Source organism: Nanorana parkeri, unplaced genomic scaffold (genome assembly GCF_000935625.1).
Source record: "Nanorana parkeri isolate BGI_ZX_2015 unplaced genomic scaffold, ASM93562v1 scaffold476, whole genome shotgun sequence".
Lineage (NCBI taxonomy): Eukaryota > Metazoa > Chordata > Amphibia > Anura > Dicroglossidae > Nanorana > Nanorana parkeri.
Window position 1 is genome coordinate 468,586 of NW_017306744.1, and position 19,185 is coordinate 487,770.

General features: G+C 41.0%; 1 protein-coding gene across 3 annotated transcripts in view; it reads left to right on the forward strand.

Moving 5' to 3' along the window:
• SBF1 (SET binding factor 1) overlaps positions 1 to 18,550 on the forward strand; it is a 91,644-nt gene extending 73,094 nt beyond the window's left edge. For 2 of the 3 annotated variants that reach the window (XM_018560746.1, XM_018560747.1), the window contains 26 exons: positions 1,291 to 1,440; positions 1,604 to 1,672; positions 1,785 to 1,940; positions 2,507 to 2,778; positions 2,863 to 3,035; positions 3,581 to 3,654; positions 3,793 to 3,988; positions 4,237 to 4,364; positions 4,975 to 5,150; positions 7,477 to 7,616; positions 8,815 to 9,019; positions 9,176 to 9,372; positions 9,474 to 9,605; positions 12,075 to 12,152; positions 13,050 to 13,231; positions 13,413 to 13,589; positions 13,757 to 13,858; positions 13,985 to 14,170; positions 14,331 to 14,457; positions 14,543 to 14,673; positions 14,806 to 15,033; positions 15,387 to 15,494; positions 15,698 to 15,912; positions 17,263 to 17,350; positions 18,218 to 18,349; positions 18,446 to 18,550. In XM_018560746.1, the coding sequence (XP_018416248.1) occupies positions 1,291 to 1,440; positions 1,604 to 1,672; positions 1,785 to 1,940; positions 2,507 to 2,778; positions 2,863 to 3,035; positions 3,581 to 3,654; positions 3,793 to 3,988; positions 4,237 to 4,364; positions 4,975 to 5,150; positions 7,477 to 7,616; positions 8,815 to 9,019; positions 9,176 to 9,372; positions 9,474 to 9,605; positions 12,075 to 12,152; positions 13,050 to 13,231; positions 13,413 to 13,589; positions 13,757 to 13,858; positions 13,985 to 14,170; positions 14,331 to 14,457; positions 14,543 to 14,673; positions 14,806 to 15,033; positions 15,387 to 15,494; positions 15,698 to 15,912; positions 17,263 to 17,350; positions 18,218 to 18,349; positions 18,446 to 18,544 (3,921 nt within the window). In that variant the 3' untranslated portion in view covers positions 18,545 to 18,550. The remainder of the gene's footprint in view (positions 1 to 1,290; positions 1,441 to 1,603; positions 1,673 to 1,784; positions 1,941 to 2,506; positions 2,779 to 2,862; positions 3,036 to 3,580; positions 3,655 to 3,792; positions 3,989 to 4,236; positions 4,365 to 4,974; positions 5,151 to 7,476; positions 7,617 to 8,814; positions 9,020 to 9,175; positions 9,373 to 9,473; positions 9,606 to 12,074; positions 12,153 to 13,049; positions 13,232 to 13,412; positions 13,590 to 13,756; positions 13,859 to 13,984; positions 14,171 to 14,330; positions 14,458 to 14,542; positions 14,674 to 14,805; positions 15,034 to 15,386; positions 15,495 to 15,697; positions 15,913 to 17,262; positions 17,351 to 18,217; positions 18,350 to 18,445) is intronic. The other variant, XM_018560748.1, reaches the window with a different exon arrangement.
• Positions 18,551 to 19,185: the final 635 nt, after the last annotated feature.

Sequence of the window (19,185 nt, forward strand, 5' to 3'; positions counted from 1 at the left end):
TATAATTATATGTGAAATGCTCTACAAGGCTAAAACTTTCAGTAACCGAACTATAATAATATTAACAATAGTGTGTATGCTAATTAACCACTTCATGGCCAAAGCAATTTCTTACTATTTGCACAAACTTGATAAAATCTGAATTTCTGCCTAGAAAATAGCTTCAGACCCCCAAACAATTATATAGCAGAGGCTTTCAGAAAATGTTGCACGGTATTTGCGCAAATGTTTATCAAACCAGTATTTTTAGGGTAAAATACACTAAAATGACATTGCACAGAATATAATACAATATTAAAATATAATAGATGGGGTCACGCCGGGTACATAGATACCAAACATGTCAAGCCTTAAAATTGCGTGCGTCCATGAAACCCCAAAAAACTACAATACCCAAGATTTCCCATATGCGATGCTTTAAAAGCTTTTACTGCTCATCACTTTAGTGTTATCAGTGATGGGTGGCCCTAGCATTATTGCTCTCACTATGACATTCACGACAATATGTGTGGGGCAATTTTAGTTTTTGCGCGTAGGCGCACCTGCCATGTGTTTTGCATTATATGTGCGTGCACATGGGGGCGGGGGATTAAAAACATTTTTTTTTTATTTCTTTGTTTTTTTGACTCAACTTTATTGCTATCACATAGGGGGCTAAGAAGCCCCCTATGTTATGGCAAATATAATGTGACAGGTCCTCTTTATGGGGACATTGGGTCTTTCAGATCCCTAATGTCACCTAAGGACCCCAAAGAAGCTGAGGAAGCAGAGATCTGCTTCCCCAGCACTTCAGGACTAGACGTTGTTTGACAATGGGCAGTCCTAAAGCGGTTAATATCAAAATTCCATTACATTACAACATTGTCACTGTGACAGGAAGTGAGTGAACACACAGATTTTCAATTTAGTACCTGCAGCCCTTTGGAGCTCCTATGCTCAGGCCGTGGACTTACCAAGTCTAAATTAAGCCACGCCCCCTTAATGTTCTGTATCCTACCCACTGTAATTCAGTTGGAATAGTGGGTAGTAGAGCCATTTGGCAGCTCAATAACAGGGGGCAAGATGTAGTGCTCTAGATGGGGCTTATTCTCAACTTGGGCAAAAGTCAAGGACCCATATACAGCCCAGCATCTAAGGGGCTTTCAGGAAGACACAGGGATCGCTTTGAATATTAACACAGGTACCTACACAAAGGCCACTGTTACCTGAGAAATGGTTTAGACCAGGTCAGATTTGCAAGTATGGAGGTTGCTTGTGTTTGACTGTGATTCTTTTTTTTTTTTTCTTCAGTTGCACCCGGCAGTACTTCGAGCACTAAAGGGACGAGCAGCTAGGCAGTGCTTAACACAGGAGCTTAATCTTCACGTACAGCAGAATCGAGCAGTGTTAGATCACCAACAGTTTGACTTTGTTGTGCGTCTGATGAACTGCTGTTTACAGGTGAGCAGTTATTTATAGCATTTTCATGTCATTTATCAAATCTGGAACCTGGTACGTTAGGAAGGTATAGTTGTCCTCATGGTGTGTATAGAGAATGTTGCACATCCACATGTCATGGCTCGTATTCCTCATGTATTTCTTCCCTCTCCTTTTTTTTCTAAAGGATTGCACTCCTCTTGATGAGCATGCTATAGCTGCTGCTCTTTTACCTCTCATCACAGCTTTCTGCAGGGTGAGTTTATTAGTATAAACCTGATTGTATGTTTAGGTCAATTACCTTCTCACAGGTATTTACCGTTTGTTTAGTTTACTATTTTTACATTATTTTGTTCTCTCCTTTTCAGAAATTGAGCCCTGGCATCACACAGTTTGCTTACAGCTGTGTCCAAGAGCACCTTGTCTGGACCAACATGCAGTTTTGGGAATCCATGTTTTATGCGGATGTCCAAAACCAAATCCGAACCCTTTACCTAAGTTCTGAAGAGTCTTCGTCAAACTTGGTACCTATTCAATATCTCAGTCTTATAATTATTAATTTATTGTATAATGTTACTTTAGTGCAGTGTACCACAAACTTCTGTCTCAAAAGAGGGGAGAGAGACATTTTCTGATTTTAATTATAGTGGATATTGCTGCAAGGAGTGTATAGATGCAGGATTGGCTTTTTTCAGACCTAAAGTGGTGTTATAAGCTGGTATTTAGAGCCTAACCAATTTGTACAGCCAGTGGATATTAATTGGGTAAGATAGTAGGCACAGACATACTTTGATGGACTCTTATCTGGGTGTGGGGATATACCTAGTGCTAAAAGCTGGTTCTGTCAAATGTGGATCACACATTGACAGAACTTGAAAATCTGTTTGAGAGTGGAATTGCTAGTGCCATGGTTAATTCTCTGTCCATATCACTGTTATAAATTAGACTTGAGTTGGTTTAGACAGGTTAATCTGAAAGACATGGTGTTGGGTAGTTGTTGGAGCTTTCTTTGGCAACATTTCACATTTTTGTTTGTCATTTTGAGCATTGTATTCATGCTGTAGTAATATTGTGTACTGTCATTTGTAAGGATGAAGTGGAAGAGGAGGAACGGTCGGCTCTGGAGCTGGCTGCAGAGCAGTGTCGGTTGTGGCCAACATTCCCACGAGAAAAACAGTTAGAGCTGATCCAGAAGGAAGAAAGCACGGTATTTAGCCAGGCCATCCACTATGCCAGTCGTTTGAGCTACCTACTCCTACCATTGGATACTTCTAAAAGCCGCCTTCTGCGAGGAGGAGCAGGCTTCGGAGGAGCAGGCTTCGGAGATACTGAAAGTGTGACCAACAGCTTCATTACCAACAGGTTAGATGCTATGAAGCTTACAGTGAATTCTTCATGCACTTAATGTTAACACCTGCTAAAAGGCTACTCTTATATGTTTTTCAGTATGGCAGGCAGTGTTGCAGAAAGTGCAGACACAGAAAGTGGGTTTGAAGATTCGGAGAGCTCAGACGTGGCACATTATGTGGTCAGATTCATCACACGGTTTGTGGACAAAGTATGTACAGAGAGTGGTGTCACATCAGATCATTTGAAAGGCCTGCACACCATGATTCCTGGTACGTGGTACATAGCTTGAACAGACTGTATTCATAACTGTTAATGCATCAGGTTTGTTGGAATAAGCACTTTCTAATTTGGCCCTGCTGCTGACCGATTCACTAAAGTCAGCAAACTGTGTAGACATCTTGTGTATGTGACTTGCTGTTGAGAGAATGAATGGTTAATGTTCTAGATTTATTGAGATCAACAAATCGCTGAACTGTAAAATAGTCCCAAGAAATTTGTTTCTAAAAGAGCCACACTGACACCATATATTTGTATCAGGCTCTCAAAGTGGGCACACGATGTCACATGCACATATACTTTATATGCGTTGTTAGCCTTGAGTAAAGCTGTGCCCACTCTCCTGGTGCAGATAAATTCTTAATTATTCATCATAATAGGTCAATCATGGGTCATATGGTGATGAGAAATGGATTGCAGTTGAGGGCTTTAGGTTTTCTGTTTTGGAAACCCTCCTAAAAACATGGTTGGTTAATACTGACTTGTAATCTATATAAGATACTTGGCTTATCCCTCTGTAACTGTGATTCTGTCATAGATATTGTTCAGATGCACATAGAGACTTTGGATGCAGTACACAGAGAGAGTAAGAGGCTACCACCTATTCAAAAGGTAAGTGTCCTCATTTTTAATAGCGGTATATGCAGTTGTTACATATACATTTGTATTCTGACTCTTTGAGGTTGCTTTTTGTTCCTCAGTATATGTCTGTCTTTGGTTCATAATGGTCTCCTTTGTTTTTTCTCTCAGCCCAAACTCTTGCGGCCCACATTGCTAGTTGGTGAGGACTTGCTAATGGAAGGTCTCAGAGTTTACCTGCTGCCAGATGGAAGAGAGGAGGCGTCGGGTGGAAGTCTTGGAGGTCCACCACTCCTTCCTGCTGAAGGGGCCCTGTTCCTCACTACTTACCGTTGCATCTTCAAGGGTACACCAGTTGATCCTTTAGGTAACTTGAAAATTATTAGATTACTTTGAAAGCCTCTTTTCAAATGAAAATACTGGGCAGCTAGAAATTAACTCTCACGTTTTTGTTATACTAGGATATTGCACACAAAGTACAGTTTCCACACATGAATTGCAGGCTAAAGTACATATGTTACAGAAACGTGTTTGAATAGTTTTCATTGCAGTAAATGCAGAATCTGCAGAATCACTTAAAATGAAATGAGGACAGAGGTGTCTTGTTTTATGCAGTGTCCGAACAGACGGTGGTGCGGTCTTTCCCTGTTGCATCTCTGACTAAGGAAAAGAAAATCAGCGTTCCAGCTCATCTGGACCAGTATGTGCAAGAGGGACTTCAGCTACGCTCATGTACTTTTCAGGTGAGATCGCTATATTAATACATAGAATTCCCTTTTAGATGAATATTGTCCTATTACATTGTTTTATGTTGTAGATGTTTGGATGAAAACAATTAAACTTTTGAAAGTAATACATAGAATGCTGCTCTGCACTTATATAACAGTGTGGGTGCCTGTCGTGGCTTTATGGTAAAGTATCACAAAATGTTTCTGATTAGTCAGCAGGTAGAAACTTATAGAATTCTGTAATTAAACAGCTTGCTGAAATATTTATTACCGTACATTAACTGGCCCCCTACTGGACAAATAAGCCTTCTCTTGGGCAAGTAGTAGAACTACAGAACTAAGCTTATGGTTTATCATCTGCATTATTTAGCCTGAAATATCTGCCATGCCTCTCGTCTAATATAAACTTGACATTTTGGCATATTTTAGTGAATGTTTCCATCTTTACTTACAGTACCGATTAATACTGAAATGTCTTTTGCATTGGCAGAGAGTATTGTTGATAGATGAACATGCTAAATTGTAGACCTCTCAATTTATTTTTAACAAAATTGAATTTCAAAGAGGATGCTTGCTTTTTTTTTTCATTATTTCGGTTGTAATGTTTTTTTTATTTTGGTTCCAGCTCTTGCGAGTGGCATTTGATGAGGATGTCCCATCTGAAGTGTCTGAAGGTTTCCGCAAGCAACTTCACAAGCTTAGGTATCCTCAGGATGTGCTTGGGACCTTTCCATTGAGTGTTGGTCTCTCTCTTCCACATCCTGCCCAACCCAGGGCTAAGGACAAAAACCCCTCTATCAAGTAAGTAAAGAAGCTTTCTTCTGTCAACTGCGTCATATCATGAATATCCAAAGAATCCTACCTTGAGCAACTGTGCTGAAGTGATATGAGTCTTGTGGTATTAAAATAAAAGGATTTGTTTTATTGCATGGACCCCACTAGGCTTCTTGTGGTTGGGTTCTGATATTTCCTTTTTTTCTGTATTGTCCATGTACTTCTCCCTTTCAACTTACTAGTTAACACTACGTTCTATTCCTACTCTGACATCTCTTACTGTGCCTCTGATCCTTGCAGTACCTGAGGTCTTTTTGTAAAGTGACCCCTGTGTTTCTCTGTAGCCCCCTCCATGTCAGTGACGCGTTCCAAGGCCGCCTGGCTGTGGGTTTATCTGTTGGCCTCTTCCATTCAGAAACGTAAGACCTCCACATTTACACCCAGCCTGGTCATGGTCTTATGGTGCCAACCATGCTTCCTGGTGTGCAGCTTTTTTTTTAACTGTCTGATTTCTATATGGGCAATGGAGGCAAATGGTTAACAACAAATATATGTCTTCTGGAGATGGAAATGTAATGAAAAAGCTTGGTCCTTGTGTTACATAGCATTGGGTGAAAATTGCCATCGGAACTTTGTCATGGCTTTGTTAATCTTACAATTATATTGTTTCAGTGTGTAATAATTGTCTGCTCTAAAAAATTATAAAGTGGCCTTCAACCTGACCCTGTAATTCCTAATTTTTGCTTCTGGTATTATGAAGTACATTATACAGTACCCAATCCAGTTATATATCATTTGATGCTTTTTTTTTTCTCTTTACCTTTAAATCTCTTAGTGTTTTACCCATTAGAAGTAGTTCAGCCATATCTGATTGCACCTGGCTCAATCACCCATTGCTAATGTAAAACGTCTGGTGCTAGGAGAAGATTTGACAATGGTACAATGTAAATTGGGTGTGGCTATCGCTAGAGCAGTGAGTTCAAGCAATGTGTTTGGATGAAAGCAGTATTATCTGCACATAAAGGCATCTAAACTGAATGTTGCTTGCATAGAATTGCAAGTAGTATACTGGAGGATGTTTATGAAAACTGGTGTGGGAAACATTGTTGCTGTATCTCCGAGCAACCAGATATTCTAAGCGCTTAGGCCCCTTTCACACAGGCAGTCCAGTTGGGTCTGCCTGTCAGTTTTTCATGATCGGATGCCAAATGCTAGTGTTTGGGCAGCTGGGTCTAAATAGATGGACATCCGTTTACACCTGGTTACCCCTGACTCCAGCCAGGCCCAGAAAACCAAATGGAACTGTGTTCCGTTTCGACAGACTTAATTTTGCTGGATCGGGGGTAATCTGATAAAAATGGACACGTCTGTTTACATACGATTCCTCATAAACCGAAATGGGGTCTGGTCATTTCCGTTTTTTCCTTCATTGCAAGATGGAGGATAAAACTGGACAGACACGGATGTCACAGCGGTGACATCCGATCCCTACCACTCGGATCAGGAGGGAATATGCACGGATTCCCTCCTGATCAGCAAGTGTGACAAGGGCCTTATTCTCACCTGAGCAGTTTAATTCACTTGTACACTGCATAACCACTGTGTATGAAAACAGGATAGTATTATTAAGTAGTTCAGTTCAGATCGGTGCAGTTAAATTCGATGACCTTTTGACAATGTGCTCCCAGACTCCTGCATGCAACAGGTTTGGTGCATTTTACAAGCGGTGCAGGGATGGGTTTGCTTTTTAAAACTCATTCACAGCACTCGCATTGCACTTTGGTATTTTCGTAGAAGTGTTTTCACCGTACCGATGATAAGGAGTTTTGTGGAGTCCGTTGGCTAAAAGGCGGCAATAGCAGTGCCATTAATTACTTTTGGTTTTCCAGTATTCCTATGGTTGGGGAACCCAGGAGCAGTCGGGGCCCTTCTATAAGAATACCATCACCAGCATGTCCAAATAAAGGTCTCTGGTGTGTTAGCACACACAATATTAAAGCATAAAGTGGGTTGCAGCATCTTTTGTTCACTGTCCACTCATTAGTTTTCATAAATATCAAGTATTCCACTGTGAGCAATACAGCTGACCTCAGCTTTGCTAGTTGCGGTTTCTTTTTCCATATAATCCTGCATCCATAATGCTTCCCTTTCTGCTGTGGTAACTGTATGGTGTAATGGTGGACTGTTATTCTGCAGGTTATCAGTAAGCACTCTCCTTTCTCTTGTTGTAGTTCATTTTCTGAGTACATATACCAAGCTGCAATTCTTATGTCTGCACAGTCATACTTCTTGTAATTTCACCTCCAGTCATAATAGTTTTTCTTTCTATGCAATTTACTCTCTATTTCTTAAGGACCATATCTAAGAACCTTGTGAAGAATGCCAAAAAGACCATTGGCAGGCAGTATGTGACACGCAGGAAGTACAGTCCCCCATCTTGGGATCTCCGTGGTAGTCAGAACTCTTTGGAACAGCCGAGTGATGACATTTCTGGTAGGTGTTCAGGTCTAAATGCTGATTGGACATGAAATAAGTAAGTAGCCATAAACACTTCTTTGTATGTCAAGAGGTTCTAAACTGTGAACTCTTGCATTGCTGTGTCACGCAGTAAGCAAAGCAGGGAACTTTCTAGAGGATGGGGAGGGGGGGCGTTTTTTATTTTTTTACTTTTGACATTTAAAAATAAATTGCCTCTAATGATGTGTATCATCTGTGGGTGGTGCTGCATTTGTTAAATCTCTTACAAAATGAAATCTGGTTAAAGATTTCATATATCCTGGAGATAAGTGTAAGCACCAAGCTTCCGGTCTTGAAACTTACAGTCCCGGCTATAGCACAATGATAGTGGCTCCTCGCTTTTCACCTACTGTGACTGGATGAAGGGAGGTTGTGATATTCCCTTCCTCTCCCCTCATCCATTCAAAGAACACCTTGTATTTTGGTAACAAAAAAACAGACTTTTATGAATGAACAAGGTGGAGTGCGATTTGACCCACTGTCCTCACTGTACTAGAGCCAGGACTGTATGTTTCATAGCTGGACATTTGGCAATCCGATTACTCTCTGGGTAATCTAAGTAGGAGTTTTAACTAAAACAGCATGTTAGAGGTGAGTTATTTTTACATAGCACATGTCCACATTTCCCTGGAGTTCAGCTTTAGATTTTTTGAGTTTTGTAAGACCGTTACAGTCATTGCCTTTCAGTTTGCTATGTTTTCTCCTGAACCTACTATAATCTTGAAGATGTGAGGTATAATTCCATCATTTTATTATTTTTCACGAAAGATTTGGTTGGAAAAGAGACATACAGATGTGTCAACATCAGTAACCATCAGTTTATTTCCACACTGAATGCATAGATAATACAGGAATCCCATTTCATCTTCTGTCTATGGATTGTGATTTTGCTTCTGGGTAAAGCATGCTCAAATCCAAACGGGTTTCATATATATTACATATGTGGTGCTAAAGGGGTGTCACCACATGTTAACCTAACAAAATAAATAATACTAATTATCATTTAATTGAGAATTTTCACTGTTTCTCTTCCTAGATATTTTTATAGGTGCATAGTACCCAAATCCATGTGCAGTGAGCTATAAAGGAAATAAATACTACTATCACATTTATTTTTGTAAGATGTCCCATATATTTTATGCAGAGAATATATTGTCACCGGTTCTTATTGCAGTGTCTGAGGATATGGAAAGAAGTACACTGACCATTTCCACTCTGAAGGCTCCTGACAAACAGACAGGGGGTAATCTGGCGGAGAGAGCTTGCTGCCGGGACTACCAGAGAATGGGACTTGGTACACTGAGTAACAGCTTGACGCGTGCTAAAAACGAACCGTTTCGAATCTCGACTGTAAACCGCATGTATGCAGTTTGTAACAGGTGAGCTTTGGTCACTTTTATTAATACTGTGGTAGAATCATAGAACGAGAGACAATGGGGAAAAGATGAATACAAATCTGGCAACTTTATTTTCAGTTTCATCAGCTTAGTTATATTTTATGACACCTGTATTGGATGTTTTATTTGTTTGCACAGCTACCCAGGATTGCTTATAGTGCCACAGAGTATTCAGGACAACACTCTACAGAAGATATCCCGCTGTTACAAGCAAAACAGATTTCCTGTAGTGTGTTGGCGCAGTCCTCGGACCAAAGCTGTTCTTCTGCGCTCAGGGGGGCTTCATGGCAAAGGCGTAGCTGGACTCTTTAAATCTACCAATACCACTGCCACTGGTGAGTGCCCATTTTTTATTGGTATCGCTCTAGAAACTGGAAATGTGTATTTGTAGTCTTATACTTTGCAGTCCACCTAAAGAGTACATTTGTTTCTACAGGCCCGTCTCAGACGGACTCTACTTCTTTGGAGCAAGAGAAGTACCTCCAGGCCATAGTGACCTCGATGCCCCGCTTTGCAGAAATGAGTGGGCGTAACACTCTCAGTGCATTCCCATCTGCACATCTCTATGGTGAGAGGTCTTATCTGGCTGACAGTGGCTGAAATCATTCTAGATTTTATGTTGACTGTCTTTTCATGTACTGCTTTATCTAGGCTGCTTTGCAGTCTTACGGTTCATTTCCTTTGGCTTAGCATGCGTGTCTGCTGCATGGCTTGCATGGAAAAGCACAAGAGGGATTTTAGCCTCATGTCTCCATGAAGCGTGCTGGGTGCAGTGTTATGTCCACAACATTTTTTTTGGCAATATGCTATGTGAAAGAGTCCTGTGTTGCTTTACTCATCTTATTACAGTAAGTGATTGATATGCTAATAACCTGTCATGTAATTAGTTAAATCTGACTATGTTCAAGCCACTGGTTTGAGGAATCGTACCAACATGTCACGGTCTGCCGGTCAGGGGGCACACAGCAGGAATCTCCACAGCATAGGCGCACCTCTTTGGGTGTCTCCCTGTATGACCATCTCACATATTTGCCACTAAAACTCTGCTCTCTCCATATTCTTTTTATTTTTCTCTCCATCTTGCGCTACATCCTCATCATTGGCTCACTGATGATCGTGTGTGCTGAATATACAGTATGCTTGAGTCTGTAGACCGCTGGGCATTGTATATTTATGTAGAGGGCTGTTATGATTTTGTTTCTAACACTCGTGGTGAAAGAGCTGTTATACGGCACTCTGAAAATGTTTGCTTCCTTTTCGAATTTTCTATGTTTTTTTACAAATGAAGCTTGTGGAAGAAAAACGGGCAGCATTTAGTGTGAAATGTGCAGTCGTAGGTATAAATATGGAATTGGCCTTTAATTCATTTCTGGTGTTTGACTAGAATCATTTGTACCCCTCCCACTTCCTGTTGGTCACCCTTGTGATGGGCAGATTCACTGATTAATTTAGGGCTTGATAGGCAGGAAGTGGTATGGCCCAAGCTCAGCTTCTACAAGAAAAGTTAAGATTTACATATAATTTCAGTTACCTGTACCTGTTGGTCTACTGATCATTTTGATATGCAGTTTTTCCTGAAGATGGCATCTGCTTATGCCTTATTCTGGAGCTCGGCTTTAAGGTGCATTGAATTCCTCGCATTAGAATTTTAAGGGAGATGATCATGCCATCTGCACTTGAGTTGAAGCTGAAGGTTATACATTCATGCAAATGAGCAGGTGAAAGGCTGATAAAGGTTACAGTATGCTCTAGTGTAAGTGTTGTCTAATATCAATTAGGATGTTGTAGCAGGACCTAAACAGTACTCGGTTCGATTAGCTCTGCCTGGAGAAAATAGGTGAGAATTCAGCCACAGCATGATGCAAAGTTTATGAGAAATGTATCATGGTTAAGGGTGGCCCATCAATTTATTAATTGTGCATGGGCACAGTGACTTGTGTCTTCCACACCAAAGGACCGAACAAAGTATCCTTTTGACTGACATTCATATACTGCCAGAGCTGGCCAAAAATCTGATTGACCAATGTCAAAAGGTGCAATAGAGAGAAAAGTAAAAAGGGGGAATTTGCGTAACTAATATTTTTTGAAAGATTTTGAAACTTAAGGTTTTGGGGGTTTTTTGTTAGTTGAATTTGACATTGTGTATATGTTTATGTTGGAGGCTAGGTTTGCTGCACATGGGGCATTCATAAAAATCGGCGTTGAATGCAGGCAGGAGAGCCGCACAGTCTCTGTGAATTCTTATAGCTGATACTTTCAGAGCAGAGGCGCATCGCCCTGGGACAGGAAATACAGATTATGGGACCCAAAGCTTTTCTGAACTAGTAAAGTGTCACAAAGATTCAGATTATTATTCACACTCGTGACTGGTTCCCTTAATTCTGTTATCGCTGCACGAGTTGACTGTACATTGTATTAAAATATGGGTTTAAGGCCTCATTCACACGAGAAAAGGCCGGCACGTACAGCTCCGTGCTGCGTGCACGGCCGTATCTTGAAGCCCCCCGGAAGGACAGGTGCTGCGTGTGATTACTACGCAGCCCCTTTCCTTCTCTAGAAGAGTATGTGGCCGTACGCCGCCCTACGCTCACCCCTACGCTACGTCCGTGCGGGTGTCCGTACTCGTAAGCTGACAGGATGGATCCTGTCTGCGTCTGAGCCGGGACACCCACACCTGTACGGACCTGCACTTGGTGAGCGTAGAGCGGCATATGGCCGCATACTCCCATTGAGAAGGACAGGGGCTGTGTACTAATCACACGCAGCACCTGTCCTTCCCGGGAGCGGCCCGATACGGCCCTGCACAGAGCTGTACGTGGCGGCCTTTTCTCGTGTGAATGAGGCCTTAATATTTATGCAAAGGACATATTTTAGGTCTTTAATAATAATAGAATAATAATAATAAAAAAACTGAAAATGAACAGACATTATAAAGAAATAAAATGATTTGGTTGGTTACAGGATGAGGTTATCCTAAGTGGTGCTTGTAATTAGCTGAGCTTTGTCCAAGGAATATAAGCTGGTGTTTCTACTGCAGATTCTCCCGACAAACGTCAACCCAAACTGGGTTCTCTGATGAAGCAGGTGATGGGAGGGAAGGAGGACGTTCGAGGAGGTATGATTCCAAATTGTTTGGCTGTACGGACATAAATACATATGGTGGCTGTGAGGCTATACTGCCCAATGCCAATTCCTGAGTATTTAGAGTGTAGTGTGTTGTTACTGCAATGAAAGAATGAATGCTGCGTACAACCACCATTCATCTGGAATAACTTCAGGACCTCATTGTCACTTTGTTTTATTCACATACCTTTCCAAAGTGTCAGGATAATCTCTCTGCTTATTTCACCCCATATTTCACATTCAATGCTGCTTCTTCATTTAGACTTTGGCCACATACTTTTCATTGACTTTTAATGGCATTGTTTCAGTACTGCCCACCATTATAATTAACTTTAGTAATCTTAGCCTCCATTTTCTAGTGTTTATATAATGCCTCATACTGTAATACCAATCTTGTGTGTAAACGAAGTTTACCGAATAGAGATATGTTCCCATTTGTCCTTTAGAATTAGAATTTACTGTTGTGTGCCGGTCATATACTGTTTCAGCTGCCCCCTTCCCATACATTCTGCCTTGACACAGATGCCACTTTCTCCTTGAACCAGGTTATTCAGTACGGGGTATAAAGCACCCCGCAGTGAAACGAAGTTATGCCGAGCAAGGTCAGTGCATATGGCTTGTTAACACCAGAGAGGAAAATGAGCATTAAATCCCACCCTACCATCCCTTTCCAGCCATAACTGCCCCAACAAAGCTCAATTGTTATCTAAAGTCTGACAAAATCTAATCTGCCTATGTATAAGGGCATCCCCTTCCCTTTCCTAATGTTTGCTAAGCTTGAGCCTAATGTACTCACAGGACAGTTCTACTAATAGGAATGATGGTTGCTAAGTCAGTGACCTACATCTGTTTAGTATTTTATCTTTTTAAACCTTTTATATTGATGTAGGAAAATGGGGCAGCATGCGTGGGACTGGGAGACTTGGTTCCTATGGTATGAACGCAGATGTAGGAACACGATTGGCTGCAAGAGAGCTTTTGACCCCCCATCAAAATGGAGGACCCTCAGAGAGTGCACTGACTCCCCGCAGAGCTGCACTGTACATCATAGGTGACAAGTCACAGCTCAAAGTAAGTCTATCAAAGCTTCGTTTGGAATAACCTCTACTACTTTGGTTTACATAATGTTTGGAAATCAGTACTTTCATCTTCTGTTGAAACAAAAAAAGACACGTTGATACAGTTCTGTTGGTATTCATGTTCTGTTCATTGATGTGTTTCCTGTGCCTTATTGCCCTTATTTCTTGCATAGGGAGTAAAGCAAGACCCACTTCAGCAATGGGAACTGGTCCCCATTGAGCTTTTTGATGTGAGGCAAGTGAAGGCCAGTTTTAAAAAACTGATGAAGGCATGTGTGCCTAGTGCCCCCTCCACAGATCCCAGCTTGTCGTATCTGCGCACACTAGAAGACTCGGAATGGCTATTACAGGTCTGTCTGATACTAGATATTAGAGTGCTACTTCTGGCTGTATTCCAGCATTTCATGCCCTGTAAAACATCTGCTCTCCTTTAAACTCTTTTCATACAACATGATGTTTTTAAACTCTGTAGTAGTTTCCTGTTATCTGACTTTCATATATGTGGTTTCTCTTTTAGATTCACAAGCTCCTCCAGGTCTCTGTGCTGGTTGTGGAGTTACTAGACAGTGGGTCTTCTGTTCTAGTTGGACTGGAAGACGGGTGGGACCTCACAACGCAGGTATTGGCATTAATCAGGTTCATTGGCCAATTAGCCTTGACACAACAACCTTCATATGCTTATGACCCTAAAAGACATACTGCATTGTAGTAAATGAATAAAGCAGCCTTCATTACTATGTTTTAGGTGGTGTCCCTTGTCCAAATAATGTCTGACCCATACTACCGGACCATTGAGGGTTTTCGGCTACTCTTGGAGAAAGAGTGGCTTTCATTTGGCCACAGATTCAGCCATCGTGGTGCACATACGGCAGCCAGTCAGAGCAATGGTTTCACTCCTGTTTTCTTGCAGTTTCTGGACTGTGTGCATCAGGTAAGCATCCATGCAAAATGTGATTATATCAAGACTGGAGGGGTGAGTTCTTTAGGATGTGTTGTCTAGTTGAAGCCATCTTCTTTTTTATCTTTCTGACTCTCTTATGGGGTCCAGCCACATTAAACCATGGGAAGTAATCACACTTGCTTTTTTACAGATCCATTTGCAGTTCCCCTCTGAGTTTGAGTTCAGTCAGTATTACCTGAAGTTCCTGGCGTATCACTATGCGTCAAACAGGTTCCGTACCTTCTTGTTGGACTCGGACTGTGAGAGAATAGAGAAAGGTGAGAGCAGTGACTGGGCCTTGGAGGTGCTTAGGTATGTGAGCTATCTTGTCCAACCTGTGAAATAACATTGTCTTCCTTTTAGGCATTCTGTATGAGGAGAAGGGTGATCGGCGGGGCCCCCAAGTATGTAGATCAGTATGGGAGTATATGGAACGACTAAATAAGAAGAATCCTGTGTTTTACAACTACATGTTCAGCCCTGAAGATGGAGAAGTAAGTTCCAAAGGCTGCATTTAATTTAGGCCTCTATGCAGTCTCTTCTCTGATTCTATAATGTTTATATTATATTTTTTAAAGTGTTGTAGACTGATGTGTGTAATTTAAATAAATATTTAATTTCTTTAGGTGCTGCGTCCATCCAGCTCAGTGTGGGGTCTTCGTGTATGGGATTATTATACTCATGAGGCCATGAGTGAAGGGCCTTCTTATGACTGGGAACTTGTTCAGGGAACCCGGCATGAAGAACCTGAAAAAACTGACAGTTCCGCCCCACAGACCAAACGCAAGATCATTTGGCCTTCCTATCATGCACCACAGCGTGTTCAGCCTGATGCCATCACCTGCTTATTAGAGGTACGGTCATTAAGGTCATGTAGATACAAACACCAGAAAGTGAATGATGTTTAAATGTCTTGTTGTACCTGCTGGGAAACTTGCAGAGATGTTTGAATCAGATCAGACTCTACAATAATTAGAACTCAACAACACTTTGCAAGCACAGTCGATAAACTGCTTACACTATGTATTTCCAAATAGTTAGAATCTTTTTCTTACCTTGCAAGTATGTTTGAACTGATAACTTTGGCAGTTAGAATCTTATCGGTATCAATAGGTTGGGATGTTTTCTGCCCCGTTACATGGCACAGGAAGAGAGGGAGATGTGTAATGACTATGGTAGGCTTACTGGAAAGACTTTCTGTTCACAGGAGTTGCAGAATTTGGAGACGGATTTGCGGCCTGTGCCAGAGCGCTGGAAAGAAACCTGGGATAAGGTCAAAGCTGTCCACAGGACAGAGATTCGGCATGAGAGTCGGGTGCGTATACCTGTACAAGTCTTTCTTGCTTTTAATGTCCATCACATGTTGCATATTGCAACATATCTAGCCATTGCAAGTTTTTCTTTTGGCTTGTTTGTGTAATGGTTTTCTGCATGTGTTCGTAACACAGAGATTTGGAGCAAGTGGAAGTGCAGTTAATATAACATGACAAGTTTTTTTTTTTCCTCCTCCAAATACAGAAGTCAAGTGCTCTGTTGATGTCATCAAATGTGTCCTCTCAGCGCCATTCACTGGGAATATATCTACAGGAGAGCGGTGTGGGATCTACACTGAACCTGAGCTTAGAAAGTGGTCCAAGCACAACGAGTACTCCTACCAGTGGAGGGAAACTAGGAGCTCGCAGCAGCACTAGCACCTTATACAATCAGTTCAACACTGCAGAGAGAGAAAACAGGTAATGACATTACAGTGTGCAATATAGTCCATATTGGGGTAATGTAGAGGCCATGGTAGCCTCTAAATATGTCAAAGTGCATCCCATGCTAATATAATAAAGCTGCAAGTACTAAAATGAGCTTAAAATAGTTTTTTTCTGAAAATAGGTGCAACATTTCTATGCCGACGCTATAATCAACACAAAACCGCTGTTTGTAACTGTTTTGTGTTTATTATACAGAAATTGTACAGTAATATTGCACCAGCTTCTCAATATGCAATGACAATGAATGTTTCGGAGATAAGAGAGCAAGGGTGAATTATTCAGAGTCAGTGATTACAACTACTGTAAAGCTTTTCGGACAAGGCTTATAACAAAATATTTGTGCTGGATGATTGTCAAGTAGGAACACACAATGATTCATGACAAACGCAGACGGTATTAATATATTCTTAAGTCAGTACCTGTTTGCCAGCTAGTAATTTAGCGGAAGAAGGGCCTACCTATCATCTTTATTTGTGAACTTTACGATAGGTTAGTTAAGAGAACTATGGCCCAGCCTTTTTTTGCCGTAGTTCTCTTTAGGGTCACAGGAGGACATACTGTATCAGGAGAAGAACGGGAACTTCGCAATCGGCGTTATGTGATTTCCGATCAATAGAGCCGACATGTGACAGCTTCAGTGTCGCATGTCGTCTCTAATTATGGGGATGAGTGTATTTTGCTCTCCCCATAATTCTCCTTTTAAGCTTGCAACTTTTATTACTCGGCTTATAATTTTCTGATGTTTGTAAGTAGCTCACTCTTGCTGAAATTGCTTAAAGTGATGTAAAAAGAAAAGCCGATCTAAAATAGAAAACAATGGAACATATTGCAGATTACAAGTCCTTGATTTTTTCATTTTATTTTTCTGGTGACACAGCCAGTAAGTCTTCCTGTCCTAGGACAACAGTACTCACTCACCCTACCGTACCTATGGGGGATCAGCATTGTCACCCAAGGAAAGGAAGTGAGCAGTGAGGCAGATATTCTTATAACTTGCTCCCTAGCTGCTCTAAAGAAGCACTACAACAGAAGAAAAAAAAACCTTCCCCTGACGCTTCTTATTCTGCACCTGTTTTGTGTCAAAAGCTGTCTCATATCTAGTGTTAAATCTGCCACAGAGCTGTGCAAATCTGTCTCATAAAAACTGTTGCATAGACTTTACCTGACAGGAAGCCTGATTTGTGACTACATTTCTCCCTAGTTTGCTCGCTAAATGTCCCTTCAGTGTGCTGGGCAATGCTGACAGCTCTGCACACTGAGCTTCATGTCTCGTGGCCATTGGAGAAAATAAGTGGTAAATATGAGTTTTTCTTGTCATTCCAGATCTTATGAAGGGACTTTGTATAAGAGAGGAGCTTTTATGAAACCTTGGAGACCACGTTGGTTTGTTTTGGACAAGACAAAACATCAGGTAACAAACACAAAATGGTACCTTGTACATTCAAGTTTATTTCCTGAGTCCATTTCAGCCACATCGATAGATGGCTAAACATATAGTAGCGGTTTTCTGCCAGCAACTGGGAAAGTGTCAGCGCCCTTCCCAAAGTATTGCTTACCAGGGAAATGTTTTAATACTATATACCTGCAAAATCATAGCATTGTGAAAAGAACGCTCTGAAGCGAGAAGCAATCCTTGATGCTACAATACTGCATCAGGGCATACTGCAACCTGTATTCACCCTGTAGGCCATTTTAGCCAGTGATCAGATATGTGTCCACTCACTGTGAAGATGGTGGTATTAGTATAGAAAATGCCTTCAAAAAGGTTTATGAAGTCACATCATTTACACAAAATATAACTAGAAGATGATATACTTTAATAATGTAAGATTAGTATCACCCAAAGGGCAATCGAACCCCAACATATACCACAACACATACAGTCATTTGTAAAATATTGCAACTGGCCTGCTCATATTTAGTCTAAATTGGCTATATGTCAAATGTAAACTTTATTTAAAAAAAAAAAAACACATGAATTCACTGTACATTCCACAGTGGTGAGGGGAGTTGGGATTCGTGGAGCGCACTGTGGTGTTTGAACTGTTAGCCTCTGTTATTTCAGGGAAAGATGTTGAAGAAATGTCTCCTCTTCACCGGAGTTAAATGTAACCATCAAATCCAACAGTGTACCATCTTCTTATCCTTTTTTTGTGTGTTTATATAGGAGAAGGAACCTTATATTGTTATTATGTTTATTTCCTTCTCTTAGCTAAATTTTGCTAAATCTTCTTTATAAAACTTTCTTATTTTGTTGTATCTCCCTTTCCCCCATCAGCTACGCTATTATGAGAGCCGTACAGACACTGAATGTAAAGGGGTGATAGACCTGGCAGAGGTAGAGTCTATCTATACAGGTACTCCAACACTGGGTGCTCCCAAAAATGTGGATGAAAGGTCATTTTTCGATGTAAGTTTAAATGGCAAGTTCTTATAATACTTTGCTTATTTGATTTCTTCCCTCCAGTTTTTTTCTAATACTTTCACCTCTTTTTCCTCTCTGCAGTTAAAAACAACTCGGCGGGTTTATAATTTCTGTGCCACAGACCCTTTGCTGGCCCAGCAGTGGATTGACAGAATCCAGAACTGCTTGTCGGATGCGTGAGGCTTCGCAAAGTCTCATGGAAAGATGTCAGGATGTCACTGAAGTATTAGTACTTGGCAGCTTAAAGCTGAGCTTTGTACACCAGTGTCAAGTTGGTGTTTCCAGAAAGAGAACACCTTTGCCTCTTTTTAATTTTTCAGCAAGACATATAAGCATCCATTGAGGAAGCCCTTTGAGATCATCATAGAGGAACAATGCAGAATATGGCTTATGGTCCATCTGAAAAATAAGATTTTCACACACTGTAACTGGCAAGAAAGTATTCAGCCAGAGTATTCGGAGTTGCGCTTAGTGTTTCCTGAGAACAGCTGTCAGAGCAGCGGCCTGGTGCCCATTGGAATCAGGTTTTTTAAAATTCCTTAGTTGATGGGCGCCAACACAGGCTTTTTCATTCATGTTCTCCAATGAAAGTGACCTCTAACATCCTGGAAGCGATATCTGGTTAGTCTCTTGAATGTTTACCTGTTGTTGATGTTTGGTTCAGCAATCCTTTTCATTCTTAACTTATTTTGTAATGATAAATAGCTAGACAGCAGACCCACGCACCCATGTAACAGTAGCAAGCCCTGCTGGCAGAAGAGTTCAGCATAAAACCGACATCTCTAGTTAATATCAAGTAAAACAATTTGACACCGTCATTT